At 37.2% G+C, this 16071-nt stretch overlaps 1 protein-coding gene and 2 long non-coding RNA genes across 4 annotated transcripts in view; 1 reads left to right on the top strand and 2 right to left on the bottom strand.

The window, feature by feature from the left end:
- Positions 1 to 483: 483 nt before the first annotated feature.
- On the bottom strand, positions 484 to 4883 carry LOC113110715 (interferon regulatory factor 2-binding protein 2-B-like). Its single transcript, XM_026274868.1, has 2 exons — positions 3980 to 4883; positions 484 to 1319 (listed from the first exon to the last, which is right to left on the bottom strand). Exons 1-2 carry the CDS (start codon positions 4716 to 4718, stop codon positions 592 to 594), a joined length of 1467 nt encoding a protein of 488 aa, XP_026130653.1. The 5' UTR covers positions 4719 to 4883; the 3' UTR covers positions 484 to 591.
- A 149-nt stretch (positions 4884 to 5032) lies between these two features.
- Positions 5033 to 8414, top strand: LOC113110733 (uncharacterized). Of its 2 annotated transcripts, none has more exons than XR_003293192.1 (3): positions 5033 to 5829; positions 6008 to 8159; positions 8243 to 8414. It is a non-coding gene; the product is annotated as an uncharacterized LOC113110733 (long non-coding RNA). The 2 variants fall into 2 exon arrangements; XR_003293193.1 differs by having other exon boundaries at positions 5033 to 7598; positions 7888 to 8159.
- The window catches only part of LOC113110734 (uncharacterized), a 27978-nt gene continuing 20316 nt past the window's right edge, over positions 8410 to 16071 (bottom strand). Inside the window, exon 3 of the long non-coding RNA XR_003293194.1 lies at positions 8410 to 8487. This is a non-coding gene — a long non-coding RNA (uncharacterized LOC113110734). The remainder of the gene's footprint in view (positions 8488 to 16071) is intronic.

Here is a 16071-nt window from a genome sequence, read left to right as displayed (position 1 = left end):
AGAAAAATACTTTTTTTTCATATTCATGATGTCCCAAAATATCATAGTTGAGTACATAGTTGAAGTACTAAAGAATCACTTTTAGTACATCAAGTACAAAAGTAGTGCGCAAAAACTGAGCACTTTAAGAACAGTGCTGTCAAATGATTAATCGCGATAAATCGCATCCAAAATAAACACTTTGTTTACACAATACATGTATGTGTACGGTATATATATATATATATATATATATATATATATATATATATATATATATATATATATATAAACACACACACATACAGTATATATTTAACAAATATTTACATGTATATACACATGGATACATTCTTATATTTTATATTATATATAAATATATTATTTTAATATTTAAACATAATATAAATATATACATGCATGTTTTTGTATTTATATATACATAATAAATATACACAGTACACACACACATATTATGTAAACAAAGACCTTCATTTTGGATGCGATTAATCGCGATTAATCGTTTGACAAGTACATTATGGAAGTGTACTTTTTTTTAAACCTGGAGGATATTTTGCGCAAAAAAAAGAAGAAGAAGAAGAAAAAAAAAAATCAAGGGTCCCTCTCCTTTTTAACCTTTACATCCCCAGCCAAAATGGTGGCTATTTCGCCTTGCATGAACGCCCAGGGTACGTTGGATCCAACAAGTGGGCATTTCTCGCCACTCGGGCAGTAAACCTCTCCCGTCGCCCCCTGCTGTTTGATGCTCTCGCGGGAACACGGGAAACAGAACTTGTGCGACGGAACGGACGGGCACTGGACGAAATGTGTGTCCTCGAGGCGCTCGTGGCACAGGGTGCAGCACAACGGCACGCTTCCGGGAGGCACCGAGGAATCGGGAATGCTCTGCGGATGCCCGGCCTGCGGGTCCATGCCTGGGATGTGCACGGTCGTCGTTCCCGACGTTCCCAGCGTGAGCCGCCTTTGTCCTGTCGAGGGCGACTGTGGGCTTCCACTGTTCCGCTGTCCCGCGGTCGTGGAGTGCACTTGGTTTCCGCTGTCCTTAGGTGAGCCGGTTCCAGCGTTGTCCGCGGCTAAAATTAGTGCGGCCATCGGCGACTGGCCGTTTTGCGCGGCGGTGGACGCCTCTGGCGGTGTAGTGCGCGAATGCGGGGAGATTGTGGAGGGAGGAGCGGCGGCGAATCCCAAGGGCATCTTGAGCACCTCGGACGGAGACGGCAACCACGGCTGATTCTCGCAGTTAAGTTTGCCGCCACTGCTTTCCCCGTCCGGCTCGGGAGAGGTTTTCCTTTTAATGCCCCGAGAGTGCTTACCACGATCTGCAGGGAAAGAGAGAGAGAGAAAGATAAACACTAAGCTTATCATTTGCTCACCACCACGCAAGGATGTAAATTTCATCTAACAGTAGGGTGGGATAATAAACATAAAATTTCTCAAGAGCAATGAATTCGGTTCATAGGTTCACCACGCGATCATATTATAACTATTAAATTATTTTGCATCCTCCACACAGTATTTTAGGCTTCGTCTGGGAATGAGGATGCCTCGTAACGGAGATCTCGTTTACATCAAAACTGAAACCAAGCCGTTCACACAGAACGCATATTTCGCACATTTTCTAAAGCTACATTTATAAGCGCTGCACTCGCATCTCGCACGAAAGAGCTGCATGTTTAGAAAGCCATCTAGATTTAGTTCTTATATCATATATAACTAAGTTTTCTTTTTAAGGAAAACATTCCAGGATTTTTCTCCGTATAGTGGACTTCAATGGTGGGCAGTGATTTCAAGGTGCAAAATGTAGTTTCAAACACGATCCCAGCAGAAGAATAAGGGCCTTATTTACCGAAACGATTGGTTGTTTTATTAGAAACAAATTATATTTATAAACTTTTTAACCACAAATGCTGGGCTAGCATTAACTCTGTGATGTGGGTCTTTATCAGGTGATGTTGGGAAGGTCAAATGTGACGTAGGCAGAAGTAGCGACCCGGAGTTTAAAAAGCAAACATGCAAAGAAACCGTCAAATGCACTTTACAAAAAAGGAAAAACAACTATGTCAGATTATTAAGTTGGAGAAAAAAATCAAGATGGAGTTTTTAAATGAAGTACAAAGACGAAGAACTAACCGCGCATGACCTTTCCAACAGGATTACGTTATGTGTGAAGACGTGCATTGCAGAGCTAGAACAAGCCGAGCATTTGTGGTTATAAAGTGGATTAAATTCTTTATTTTTTTCAGAAAATGGTCAATCGTTTTGCTAGATAAGACCCTTATTCCTCTGCTGGGATTGTGTAGAGCTCATTGTAGCTGCATTGAAACTGCATTTATAACTTTCAATCCATTGAGCACCACTGAAGTCCACTATATGGAGGAAAATCCTGGAAAAAACAAATTCTTTGCGACTGAAAAAAGACATTAATATCTTGGATGACACGGGGGAAACATTTTATTCTGGAAATGTACTCCTTCAAGGCTGGAATCCCCTAAACGACTTTTTAACATTTTAACAGATGTTTAAAACACTAGGCATGATACACTTCCCGACTTTGTAAACAGTGACAGAGGAAAACTAACTAACCATCATACACTACACGACAACTAGCAACGGCAACTAGCGTCAACTTCTCCAGACTGTAAATCAGCGGAAATTCATGGCAAAAATCATGCATTCCAGGCGTAAGAGACTTAATACTTGACTAAACAGCCCTTTGCTAGTTCAGCGCTTCATGCATGACCTGCTGTTAGCACTATTTTCTCGCTCCAGACAAAATGTGCCATGCACCAATCACCGGATGATGAAATGGCAGCGATGGGCATCTGCTATGCTTCCAAACATTACAAATGCATGATCTAGAGAGTTTAAAGCATGCTTTGGAGAATGCAGGTACAAAATAATAAACTAAAAGGAATCGAGATGCATGATCTAGAGTTTTAAAACATGCCCGGATGTTTTATACAGATTTAAACACAAATGCATGTTTTGGCACCTCAAATTATTCTAAAGATTGATTCTAGTTTAAAACTGGATACAATATGTTGATCATATGTACAACATGAGTTTTAAACACAAATGCATGTGTAAATTAAAATAATACAGAGTTTTAAAGCATGTTTTGACATCTCAGCTTAATCAAAATATAAATCCAGTAAAAAAATTTAAATAAAAATACAAGTTTGGAGAAAATATAAAAAATGTTAGATTGCACATAAAAACTGGGGTTTGAAAGCATGCTCTGCTGTTTTAATGGCGAATGCATGAATAAAGACGCCTGTGAGTAACCTCGAGCATGTTTTGACATCTCAAATTATTCTAAAGATTTAACTCCAGACACATAATCTAGAGTTTTTATGTTTTAAAAGGCAAATGCACGTATAAATAAGTTTGACAGCATTATTTTAAAGATTGAACAGTTAAAAATAAGAATGTGGAGACAAAATCTAAAGTTCAAAGACATGCTCGGACGGTTTAAACTACTATTTACTCAGTTTTTAACAAATCTACAATAGATCAAAATTCTAACACGGTCTATAAACCTGTGTCTATTTAAATTACAAACAGTACAATCTAATAAAATAAGCTTCACAGTCATTTTTGGGTGGCAGGTAACTGTATCACAGGTATATTTAGACAACATTACATTGTGTGGGTCAAAATAATAAATTTTTCTCTTATGCCAAAAATCATTAGGATACTGTAAATAGTAATATGCATTGCTCTGAATTCATTTGAACAGCTTTAAAGATAATTTTCTCAATATTTAGATTTCTTTGCATCCCTCAGATTCCAGATTTTCAAATAGTTGCATCTCAGACAAATACTGTCCTCCGAACAAACCACACATCAATGGAAAGCTTGTTTATTTCGCTAAAAATACGCATTTTCTGATGCTTCGCTTTATTTGAAAGACTAGATGCATGCATTAAGATCTATTTAGACGAACACTCCGCTTGAAAGCATTGCTCGGTAACGTTACCTGTTTTTAAGGCACCGGAGCTGCTCTCGAATCCCATCCTGTGCTCCTTCTTGAACCGGGAGTCGATGCTGTGCAGCGACATCAGCTCCCGCACCGTCCTGCCCTTCTGCGTCCAGTCCTTGTGTCCGTCGCTCGCGTCGCTCATGCTGTCGGCGCGGTGTTTGTCCTTCATGTCCTCCGCGCGTTTGCCCACATGCTCCGCCGTTAACGCAACCGGGTGGATCCCCATCTGCACGGATCTCCCGTTGAGCGCATGCATGCTCCCGTTGACCAGCGGAAGCAGGTTAGGAGGCACGGCGCCGGTCCGACGCGGGTTCGGGCTCTGGCGGTTCAGCTCCGGGGGCTCGTCGGGCTTTGGAAACCCGTTCGGCACCGGGATCCCGTTCGCTTGTCGCCCCCCCTGGTACTCCGGACCCAGTCTGGGGGGTCTGTCCGACGCGAGCGGGTAGCGATCCAGCGCCTGCGGAGCACGCGAGCCCGGTTCAGTGTGGTTCATGTGCTGCATGTCCTTCCCCGGTTTGCCCACCGGTCCCGGTGATCTGCCCTCCTGGAACCCGTGCGCGCGCTTCAGCTGCCGCGCGGTCTCGATCACAAACTCGATGCGGTCCGCTCCTTCGTAGTTGACGCATCCGCGGCACACGGGCTCGGTAAAATCCCAGATCATCGCCCACGGCATGCGGGGCAGATCGCACAAATAACACGACTGCCTGCGCGAGGCAGCGACCGCCGCGGACGACATGCTGCTGGAAACGGAGGGACAAAATATGCAACTAGATTCTCCGAATGTTGCGCGTTCTGATGAGGGGGAGAAAAAGAGATCAATACGGTCGTAGTTTCCCACCGAGAAAAACGGCGAAGTTACGCTCTGAAGTTCATGGCAGTGTGCGCGCTCCACAACGCGTCCGCGAGCTCTCGGTGTGGGAGCGGTGACGTCACCGCGCCGCTTCTATTTACTTGATTCCTCGAAGAACCGCTCTGCGCACGCGCGGCGCGCTCCCTCCTCGACAAAAAGGGGTGAAACGTTTCAAAAAGTGTGTATTGACGACTGAGGTTCGTCCGCCTTGCTATGAGAGGAATAACAATGTAATTAATACGTTAGATTATAAAAGCAAACGAATTAGAATACATACGTGTCCTTGGACAACAAGACTAATAGTCATAAGGGTATAAAGGGTAATTTCCCTTTTTGATATTTTAGGTAATTTAGATAATATTTGGGTTGCCAGTCTAATACTACATTACATCATGTTTGGAATTGGTTTTATAACCTTAAAATGTCAAAACATGGTTAAAAAATTAGATGAAGTTTTATCCTCATGTAGCCTAATCAGTCAATCCAGAGAGCAACTTTAGCTCTCTATTTCTATCCTGTCTGGCATCCAATTTTATGTAAATAATCAACTGTTTAATTGATTTTTTAAAGGTTGTAGAGTTCATAAGGTTCTGCATAACAGTAATAACCCAATTACAGATCCATTACAATGGTAAATCCAATCCAAATATGGAAAAAAGAATATACTTAGAGCAAGGAATATGTATAAATAAGATGTTCAATTATTAAAGTAAACAAACTGTATCGCATATTTCATTCTCTGATTGAAAGATCAAATGGGTATCTGACTTTCCATGTCTCAAACAAACATGTGTTAATATTTTGGATAAAATGTTGAACTCACAAGCTTTAAAGATGGAAACATTTGAACAATCTGGACATTAATCACTCTCTATTCAGTTTATAGTGTTTCTGTGTTGTCAATATCACTTTCCATTCTGTTAGTCTTGTCATAGGCTATCCAAAAGTCTGGTAATTTCCAAAAGACAATGAAATCATTCTCAAGAAGCAAACAACAGTAAGTATTTACAATGGATTTCATGAGTTATTAGTTGGTTTGTCATTCTACATCCCATCCTGTAATTAGTTCTCAAAATGTCAAAACTTCCATCCTTTGAGCAAATGTGTGCTCTTTATTTCTATCCTGTCTGGCCTCCAGTTTTGTGTAAATAATCAACTTTTATTGACTTTTAAAGGTTGCAGAGTTTATACGGTTCTGCAGAGCAGCAATGACCCAAATGGAGAGCCAATGCAATGGTAACTTGTTGCACAACTGATGGCTGTGAGTAAATGTGATTTTAAAACCCTCACATTCCTGTGCGCACGCCAACACAACGTCACGCGCCACTGCATCCCTTTACCTCTTCCATAACCTAAAAAAACCGCTGGAATGAGCTTCTGACTTCCCAGCAGTTCTTAGGGAGTTTTTACTGATTTAATCAGTAGTGCTCTTGGGAGCCGTGTGTGTCTGGAATATCCACGCTGGTAGATTATTCACCCGCGCTGGACTTCGTTCAGCCTCGAAGCCTGATTCATCCCTGCCAAGAGAACATGTGATTCATGACGGCTGGCAAAATTATGGAAAGTCCCTTTGCGAAGACCACGTGGTTCTGCCTTTCCAAATTTCAGGGTTTTTATGCTCCGTTTATGCATTACCGAAACAGAGTTGGCCTATAATTTTGATTGGCTGCATGTAGGTCATAGGTGCAACTCTTCCAAAATGAAAGCAAACATTACGATTATGTTGCACAGGGAAATTAGGAATTATGTCAACATTGCAGCATCACAGTTTTCCCCTCTCTTCGTCTGTCTGAAGGTTCAGCACAAAAGACGAGGTGATTCAAGAGCCGCAGGCACCGACTGGGACTTGTTTTTGCAGGCACTCATGAGGAAGTAAGAGAGTTAGGCATGTACCTCACCCATCCGTGGAAAAACAAACCAAGCCTAAACTGGCAGCAGGCCAGAGATCTGTGAACACGCTCTGCTGGACGAGTCGCTGCAATGCCAAAAACACGCTGACAGCGAGTGCATGTTGCAGAAACATGATCACTGCTGCTTTGTGCATTTCTGTTTTGACAGCAGAAGTTACAGCAGGCGGTCAGGAAGGGATGCATGCTGCTATAATGTGTCTAAAACCAAGATAAAAGGAAACTATGTAAATGCATGGGTCATGTAAATCTCCTTTCGCGAACAACGCCAAAGGTGTTGCAACACATAACATTACGCCTGTCAATGCACCACCGTGAATATACAACATGCATTTCAGTTCCACCTAAAAGCACGAGTCAGCAACAGCAGGGAATGTGAATGACACGCAGAACAATGTTAGCCTTTTCTGCATTCAGATGGAATGCATTGTTCACTGTTATGGCTTTAAAGTGCAGGATAAACACTTTCTGCTCGACGTAATCCTCTCCAGTGACTAACGTGCGAGATTAGAGCACATGTTGCTTACTGGCGTTTTCTCTGGGCTTTCTCTTGTCATCATGCCATCAGGTTTTCTAGGTAAACCTCCCCCTCCTAAGGCTCTTAGTAAAGCTGGTTTAGCAGAATTGGAACATCCCTCACCTAAGGCCTTGTCTTGAGAAACTCACCTCTAGTTACTCTGATTGGCCGGCTGATTTTATTTCTGTAGTCTTGTCTAGTCCGCTCCATATTTTACGCAATCTAGTGTACAGGGATAATGCGTGTAGACGGGCAGCAGACTTGTGAAGGGATAAGATAAGGGTTTATAGTGACAGAAGTTTACTAGAGCCCACAGAGAACACAGACCCAACTAATGCACATGTAAGTGAAATGAAACCCTAAAATAATAATAATCATAGCATACAGGAAAAAAATATGCACTTTTATATATAAGAACTTGTTGTATTCATAATGTCTAAATCATTTTGGATAAAATAATCTGCTAAATAAATACAGATGTAAATATATGTTATACATACATGCATTTAGGTGATGAATATGGTCTTAAATTCACACTCTATGAGCTCAAATTTAAGGGTATTCTCATCACAATTGGAGCAAAGGTTAAATAATGTCTGCTCTTTACTATGCATCTCCCATTTTTTTCAAGGGACCATTAGGAATTGGAAAACTGACTCAAACGCTGGTCAATGGACGGATGTGGCGTATATACTATTCGTTCATTATTTCTACATCAATTAAGCAGGTAAAAGGTGTAGGGTTGATTCTGAGTGTGTTGTTTGCTTTTGGAAGCTGTTGCATCATGCAGTCAAAGGATCTCTCCATACAAGCGAAACCATTCAGAAACCAAACGAATCCATCAGGGAGACAGCAGGAACATTAGGAGCGGCCAAATCAACAGTCTGAGCTAAAGAGCACTGGGTAATTTGCTCTCTGAAATTGTTAATTGAATTCTAAATATTACAAATAATAACAAAACTAATATCCAGTGTTTTCCCCCTCAGGAACTACTTAAGCAAAAGGAAAGCAGAGCAGAGCAAGAAAACAATTCGGTGCTCCACAGACTTTAATAAGCGCCTTCTGAGGTTTCCAGGAATTGTGGGCAGACGGATCCATTGCACATGTGCTCCGACAGCAGGACCGAGTGCATGCGGCCCTCTTAAATACTCACATGGGAGGAATTGGACAGATCCGGACCGGAGAGATGGGTTAGACTTGGAGGACGAGACGGGTCAGGTGTCTAGACGATCTGAGAACCGAGACAAAACAGATACATGTCCAGTTCTCTTCTTGTGATTAGAACATTAAAGGTTACAGAAATATTTCTTCCAACTCATTTCTTCCAAAGTTTCACCCAAAATACACAGTAAAAAAATAAATCTGTAAAATAACAGAAACAGTACCGGCTGCTCATTAAACATGACATTATAATAATTCCAATAATTTTACAGATATTTCTGTTTGCCAAAAAAAAAAAAAAAAGAACTGTAAAATAAAAAAATACTAACACTTGTAAAAAATTTTTTTATATATTATTATATAAATGGAAAAAATCCTTCAGATTATATTTAGATTTTATATATAGTTTTTTTTAGAGTGATAATGCGTATAACATTATTTGAACGATTATTTGTAACATTCTAAAAATGTTACAATGTCCTGTTTTCTTATCGTGACTTAGATAATGTTTCTTTGAATGTTGAACAACGTAATGACTGAGAAGAACTATCTCCCAACGTTATGACGCATATCAAATATAATAAAGTTATAAAAACATTCCATAAACATTTCTTTAAGGACGTTTTGTCCTAACACTTTTATAACTTCTATAAAACATTAGTTCTCTGTTCGGCGTGTAGTGTAGTAAGAGTTGGAGTATTGTGATGCAATGTGATGAATCTCATCTGAGAGAGAAAGAGATCATGTGTTACTCACACACACTGCGTCTCTTTAATAATTAAAAGAAAGCTTTGTTCGGCACGCTTTGATGTGCTAAAGCCGTTCAATATTTAAATAGCACATTGTCCAATTAAGGAATCCCTATTTAATCTTTGCATAGACAGGAAAGGTGTTAGCTGCTTGCTGAATAGTGAATTATACAAATAGCTTTTAATGTGAAAAACTTAATCCACCCGAGCACTTCTATTAACCATGATGACTTTTGTGCACTGAATGCGCATGCACGGAAATGAAACCAATCAGTGATGTAATTGCATGTTCTGGTGATGTTGTGTACATTGCCTCTTGCCCAGTGAGAGTCTCTCCTCTGATTGGTTGGCTCATTGCACAGAAAGGCGTAGCTATGGAGACCACAACCTTATCTGGGTGGCCTGTGTGATTATCCACTTCCTGTTTACAATGTTTTGGTCGCATTCCCTTTTCATGTGGGCAGACCTCCCATGCAGTGAAATACGACAGGAAAACACACAGGACCGCCATGTTTGGTTCTTGTCTAAATGCACAAGGCTTTGATTTAATGCATGCACTAGATTTCTGCACGCCTGCTGCTGAGTGTGCACGCCGTAAATCTCAGCATCACCTCGATGGGATGCTGTTAAAGGGCGGGACAGAAATAAATCTCTCTCAGAGTAATCAGCAGAGAACATCGCCACACTGGAGAAAAGATAAACATCTGCACGCCTCGCGCAGATCAATGCAAAGGATGTCAGCTGCACACATTTGTCCTGCTGACAGTCATCGCATGTTATATCGTTTAGCGTTAACCCATAAATATCAGTGTGCTGGACTCAAGGACAGGAAGTTTTATGCTGGAGGGCTACCAATGCACTGACTTAACCTTCAGAAATGCATAATGCATATGGGTCCATTTTGACCCGTAAGTGATACATAAAGATAGCTAAAAAATGCATAGTTTTAAGTAAGGGAATACAACTTTGCAAATGCTTTAAGACCCTAAAAATACACATAATCTGAAATTTCAGATTCTGTAAAATTCTTTTTTTAAGAGATATAACCAATGAATAAAAGAATTAAGTTTCGTGTTCGGGTCATTTTTGACCCGGGTATGTATAGAGTGCCGTTAGTATCAAAAATACTTTTTGTAAAATGATCTATGAAGTTATATTTGTGTCAAAATCTTTTATAAAATATATTAAGCCTTTTCTTTATGCCTCACACGCTCAGTTTTGTTGATTAACATAAATATGTTCACCTATTGATGAAGCAGCATGAAGCGAAATTATTATATTGTATATATGTATTTTTGTTAGATATAAATAAGTTGCATAAATAGTTGCATACATTTGGATTGTTTTTAATCGATCATGAGCCATAATGATTCATTCAAAGGAATTTAACTGAATTCCATTGATTACAATGGGGTTAACAGTTATCAGATTATATGTTCTTATACATTTATTACAACGATATATTCCTATAGGATTTCTCAGCAATATTGAAAAAAAAAACATGTATATATTTTGCATCATATTTTTGTTGTTTTTGTGGTTCATGTGTAGTTAGTGAAATTTTAAATAGTTAAAATTTTAGATTTTAATGCAATAACATGATAACTTATAAAAAACACTTAAATCATATTAATGACAACTTACTGATAAGATGTGGGTTTAGCTGAAAAATATTACATTATGACTATTTCTAAAATAATAATGGTTAACAGTGGACCTAGAATGTTTAAACAATCTACAGATTTTGAATTCATTATAAGGGGTTGCATTTTGGGGAAAGGGTTTGTAGCTTCAGATGGAATCGCTCAGTGTTTCTATGTCAGTCTCTCTCTCTTTCCCTCCTCTTGATCTCGCCGTAATCCTCTTTGCAGGCCTGGAAACTGGAGGGGCGCGCTTCCAAGGCAAAATGGAAGGGAAAACACGCACGCTGCCAAGCGAGCCCCAGTTGCCGGCGTTAGAAGCACTCACATCTTTGTTCTCTGAGACCTGGTGTCCCTCCAACAGCCTCATTTCTGTCTCTGCATTATGGCTGCCTTGGACGCACGCCAAACTAATGCAGGCACGCAGACTCTCCCACTTCTTTGTGTTCTTTTGGTTTGTGTTTTGGCCTGTTTCTCTCGCAACCATCGCATCACTCCGCTGCCAAAAAAATCTGCAGCCAATGAGTGACCAGAGATTCCAGCTGCGGTGCATCTGCTGGAGAACAACAGCAGCAGCGGATAGATACAATTCATTAAATATGGAAATAACGTGAAATAACTCCAATGCAGTAGCTTTCACAAACTATTTGACCCCGAAGCCCTATGACTTTTACAGTTCTTCGTGGGATAAAAGTTTTTCTTTTTTCTTCTTGATTAAATATTTTAGAGCTTGACATGACTAGAAAAATGGATAGTTATTCTAAAATATATATTTGATTAATTTGCATGACTTTCAAAGTCTAAATATTCAAAATTAAGTGTGAAAATGATTTAATTTTTTTTTTTATATTTAAAGGCTGCATTTATTTGATCAAAAATACAGTAAAAAATTTTAGAATTCAAAACAGCTGTTTTTATGTCAATATCAGTTAAATTGTAATTTATTTCTGTGATGCTCCGCTGTATTTTCAGCATCATTACTCCAGTCTTCAGTGTCACATGATCTTCAGAAATCATGAAAATATCCTAATTTGCATATTACATTAAATCTTTAATTATTTAATTATTCAGAACTTCTGATAGTACGTTTATACAGGGTTTCCAATATTGCCCCCCCCCCCCAGACAAATAAAAAATAAAAACTTTTTAAAATAAATATAATATTAAACATTTATAATTAATACAATACAAATCAAATATGATTATTAATAATATTATATCTATTTTTAATAATATTTTTATCAGGTTTGTGGGAACCACTGATCTAATAGATATAATTAAGTCCGGCCTGACTGATATGAAAGTTAAATGGCTTGTGGATGCTGTAAATTATATTGAGAAATCACTCTGAGATTGTAGTCTGTTATTCTACAGTTTCCTGATCCACATCTGGAGCCAAACGAGGTTAAACTCGGACCAGATTGAGACTGATGTCATGATGACAGACTCGTGTTACAGCGTCCGTCTGTTTCTGTGGATTTCTCCATGCGCTCATTTCTTCCTGGAGAGAAACTGTAAACTCATCAACAATCCTCACTTGAACTGTGTTCGTTTCTCCTCTTATCCCACCAGCGTCTGACGGGAACACAGATGTCTTTCTTCTTGCTTACTTTCCCCACTTCCCTCATTTTTTCCTCTCTTAGCTCTGCAAAGGTATCTGACGTTAGCACTATTCACACGGCTTCCAAAAGTAAGACGAGCGCAGCACGGTAAAGTTCAGAGTGATGTAACCGAGCCCCGAAGCGAGGATGGCACATAATGACAGCTTATGTAACGTCCAGACAGACTCCATTTCTCTCTCTCTCTCTCTCTCGCTCTCTATGGGTTTAGTGACAACACAACTTGACATTCATACTTCCACGTGCCGGGAATTTCTCATTTGGAAATCTAGGTTAATCAGTGGTGTTTAATAAGTCAAGCATCCCTTTGACTGTTCCTGTTAATGATCGAATCTCCAGAACAGAGTCTGAAAGTTCAGCATGTGTGCTCCAGACGTGAATGATTACTTTACTGGCATCATGTTCACCTTTTTTCAGCAGGAAAAACCCACAGATGCACATTAACAGAGGAACCCGAGACCACAAGAGGCTCAGAGTAGTTGTGTTGGTATTTTGGCAGAAAGCTTGTGAGTTACTGTAGTAGTTTTTTGGTCTACTGTTGTTTTAGGCTTTCAATCAGGTCTAAAATGATTTAAAATGAGACAAAACAAGTGTTAAAATACGCTAAAAATCTATATGTATATACTATTAATACAAAGGGTTTCTCCAGACTGATAGATGAGGTCATATCTGGAAGTCATGAAAATTAATATATTAAAAAATTATAATAGAATAAATAAAAGGTAGTCAAGTAAATGAATAAAATGTAAAAATTAAAAAATTTAAAAAAATAATAATAATAAAAATACAAAAATTAATGGAAGTTGTCAAAAAAATAAAATGGAAAATTAAATGTAAAAAATAAATAAAATAAATGGAAGTTATGTGAATTAAAAAAATACAATAAAAATAAATGGAAGTCGTGAAAATTAAATTAATAATAATAATAAAGGAATTCACAAAAAAATAGCCAATTAATAAAGTTTAAAAAAGAAAGTTGTGTAAAGTAAAACCATTTAATAAATACATTAAAAACACATTATAAAAATAATGAAATTATGTAAATTCAACACATTTAAAAATCCCATTGAAATTGTAAAAAAGAATAAAAAAATTTCTAGTCAAATACAACTGTATACTGCTTTTCACAAAAACATAATTTCAAATCAGCTTTACAGAAAATCATGAAAATGTTGCATCATTATAAACAATCATGCAGCTGATGTTTGCAACTTTGGAAACAATGTTTTTTTTTTCACAATAAGCATAAACAAGGATTATTGGAGTATGTTTTACAAGGAAATACTATTTCAGACTTTCTACTTCAAAAGTTAATTTTTAATTTGATGTGTTTCTTTACGCTTCTTTATAATTGCAGGTGAAATTTACAAGCCATTTCTGAGTACAAATACAATTTTTGGGTCTTTACAACTTACTGTAGTTATGCCTAGTTCTAAAAATTCAAAAATGTTAAAATAAAAACACCAACAATGATAAATAACTATATTAAAAGAAAAATAATTAATTATGCAAAATTATCTGTTAAAATGAGATGTGATCTTAAATTGAATTTACAGACCTTTGAATCTTGATGTTAATAAATCGGAGTCAAAAAGCTTGAGAATGACTGCTCTTTTAAAAAACATTTGCAGAAAAACAGTAATTCCTCAATATTTGTAATATATAGTGCCATCTTGATAAGAGCTAGATTATGATGAGGGCTTTCTAAATCCCAATTTATCATTTTAAAAAGTGTATTATGAAACTGTGTGACCTGAAATGACTGATCTGATCACATCTGCCTCTGAGGACAGCACAACGATTACGAGATATCACATGAACACGATTTCAAAATCTCTCCTGCTCACCAAGACAATCAAAAATACTGTAAAAAATTTAAAAATATTTTACGAATTCAAAATAACTATTTTCTATGTGAATACATGTTTATATATAATTTATTTCTGTGATGCTCCGCTGTATTTTCAGCATCATTCCTCCAGTCTTGTGTCACAAGATCTTCAGAAATCAGAATAATATGATGATTTACTGCTCGAGAAACATTTCTGGTACTTTCTGGAATAATGATGCTGAAAATTCAGTTTTGAACACAAAAAATAAATTAAAGTTTAAAATGTATTCACATTGAAAAAAGCTGTTTTAAGTAAGAATAATATTTCAAATTTTTACTGTATTTTTACAGATCACACAAACGCAGTCTTGCTGAGCAGAAGAGACTTTCTTCTGCACTTTCTCTCGCGGTGTGTGTGTGTGTTTCTGTGACACACACTGAAGCGGGATCAGAGTACACCAGGTGCCCTTGGCGAGACAGATAAGCTTCAGTAATGTGATTACACGTCCTGCATTGTGCAACCCATGACTCAAACTCTAATTACAGCTGTGCTGCAGGTCAGCGTGTGTGTGTGTGTGTGTGTCTGAGCTTTTACTGTGAACTGTGCAGAATTCACTGGAAACCTATGTGTGTAAACACAGCGGCTTGCGCAACACGTGTAGTGCATTTACTGTAAATACAAATGGGGAAATAAAACCCCCGACTCATGCCACATAAGCCAAACGTAGAGTACTCATACACACCAGTGTTTCATGAACAGAAGCATTATTTAAGCTTGCATAATGAGCCGTTTTACCACTTTAAGAAGGAAGTTGGCAGATTAACTAATTGTTGTTCCACTTAAACATTATATCACCACAAAGAGCTGATTTATACATATCCTCTTCGTTTTTCATGATCAGCGCTTCCCAGACTGTGTTTGGTGACAAAGCTGCTCGTTTTTAACTGTTAACGGAAACTGGGAGTGTTAATATATTCAGATCATTTCAGTTCATTTCAGGAACTGTGCTGTGTTTAATACAATTACAGTTATTGACAGGGGAAACTAAAATAAATATTCGATTTGAATTAAATGTGATTATTTTAATTTGACAATTTTAATAATTCAATCCTACAGACCTCCTTACTGAGAACCACTACTTAAGACCAGGACAATAAAAAATAAAATAATTATATTCAAACTTATTATTAAATACAAAATATAATATTATTAAATATAAATATAAAATGTAATATTAAAGTATACATTTTAAATATTAAAAACATACATTCTCAGCTAAATGCCAAGGCAACATTTCCATTTTTTATTGAGTTTACTTGAATAAAACAACTGAAACTAATGAATTTAAATAAATGTAAAAAAAATTATTTACATTTTTTTTGATAAAAAAATATAAAATTCCAAAAATTTTATCTAAAATTTGTAAAATATAATAAAAAATATAAATATAACATCTAATTCAAAATATTAACAAAAACTATAATAGTATGTAAATGACACAAAAAAACAAGAAACAAAAACAAACAACAACACTGCTTTACACAAGGTAAACTAAAAGTCATTTGCATTAATTTAAATAAAATAAAAATTATGAAAACTTAATGTCAAGGCAACGTTTCTCATTTTTATTTAGTTTAACTTGAACTACTAAAATAAAAAATAATAAAACAAATTTAAATTTATTTTAATTGTGACAAAAGCAACAAAAAAATAAAGACTAAAAAAAGGAAATAAAATCTAATATTAACAAAATCTATAATATCATATCAGTGATATAAAATAACAGCTTTAGACACAAACAATATATTTTTTTT

The sequence above is a fragment of the Carassius auratus genome, chromosome 11 (assembly GCF_003368295.1).
Source record: "Carassius auratus strain Wakin chromosome 11, ASM336829v1, whole genome shotgun sequence".
NCBI lineage: Eukaryota > Metazoa > Chordata > Actinopteri > Cypriniformes > Cyprinidae > Carassius > Carassius auratus.
The sequence above is the reverse complement of the archived record's forward strand: the minus strand, read 5'-3'. Positions and strand labels throughout refer to the sequence as shown.

Coding starts and splice junctions, on each gene's coding strand:
- LOC113110715 (XM_026274868.1), bottom strand. CDS start 4,718: ATGTCGTCCGCGGCGGTCGCTGCCTCGCGCAGGCAGTCGTGTTATTTG. Junction 1,320..3,979: donor CTCCGGTGCCTTAAAAACAG/GTAACGTTACCG, acceptor CTTTCCCTGCAG/ATCGTGGTAAGCACTCTCGG.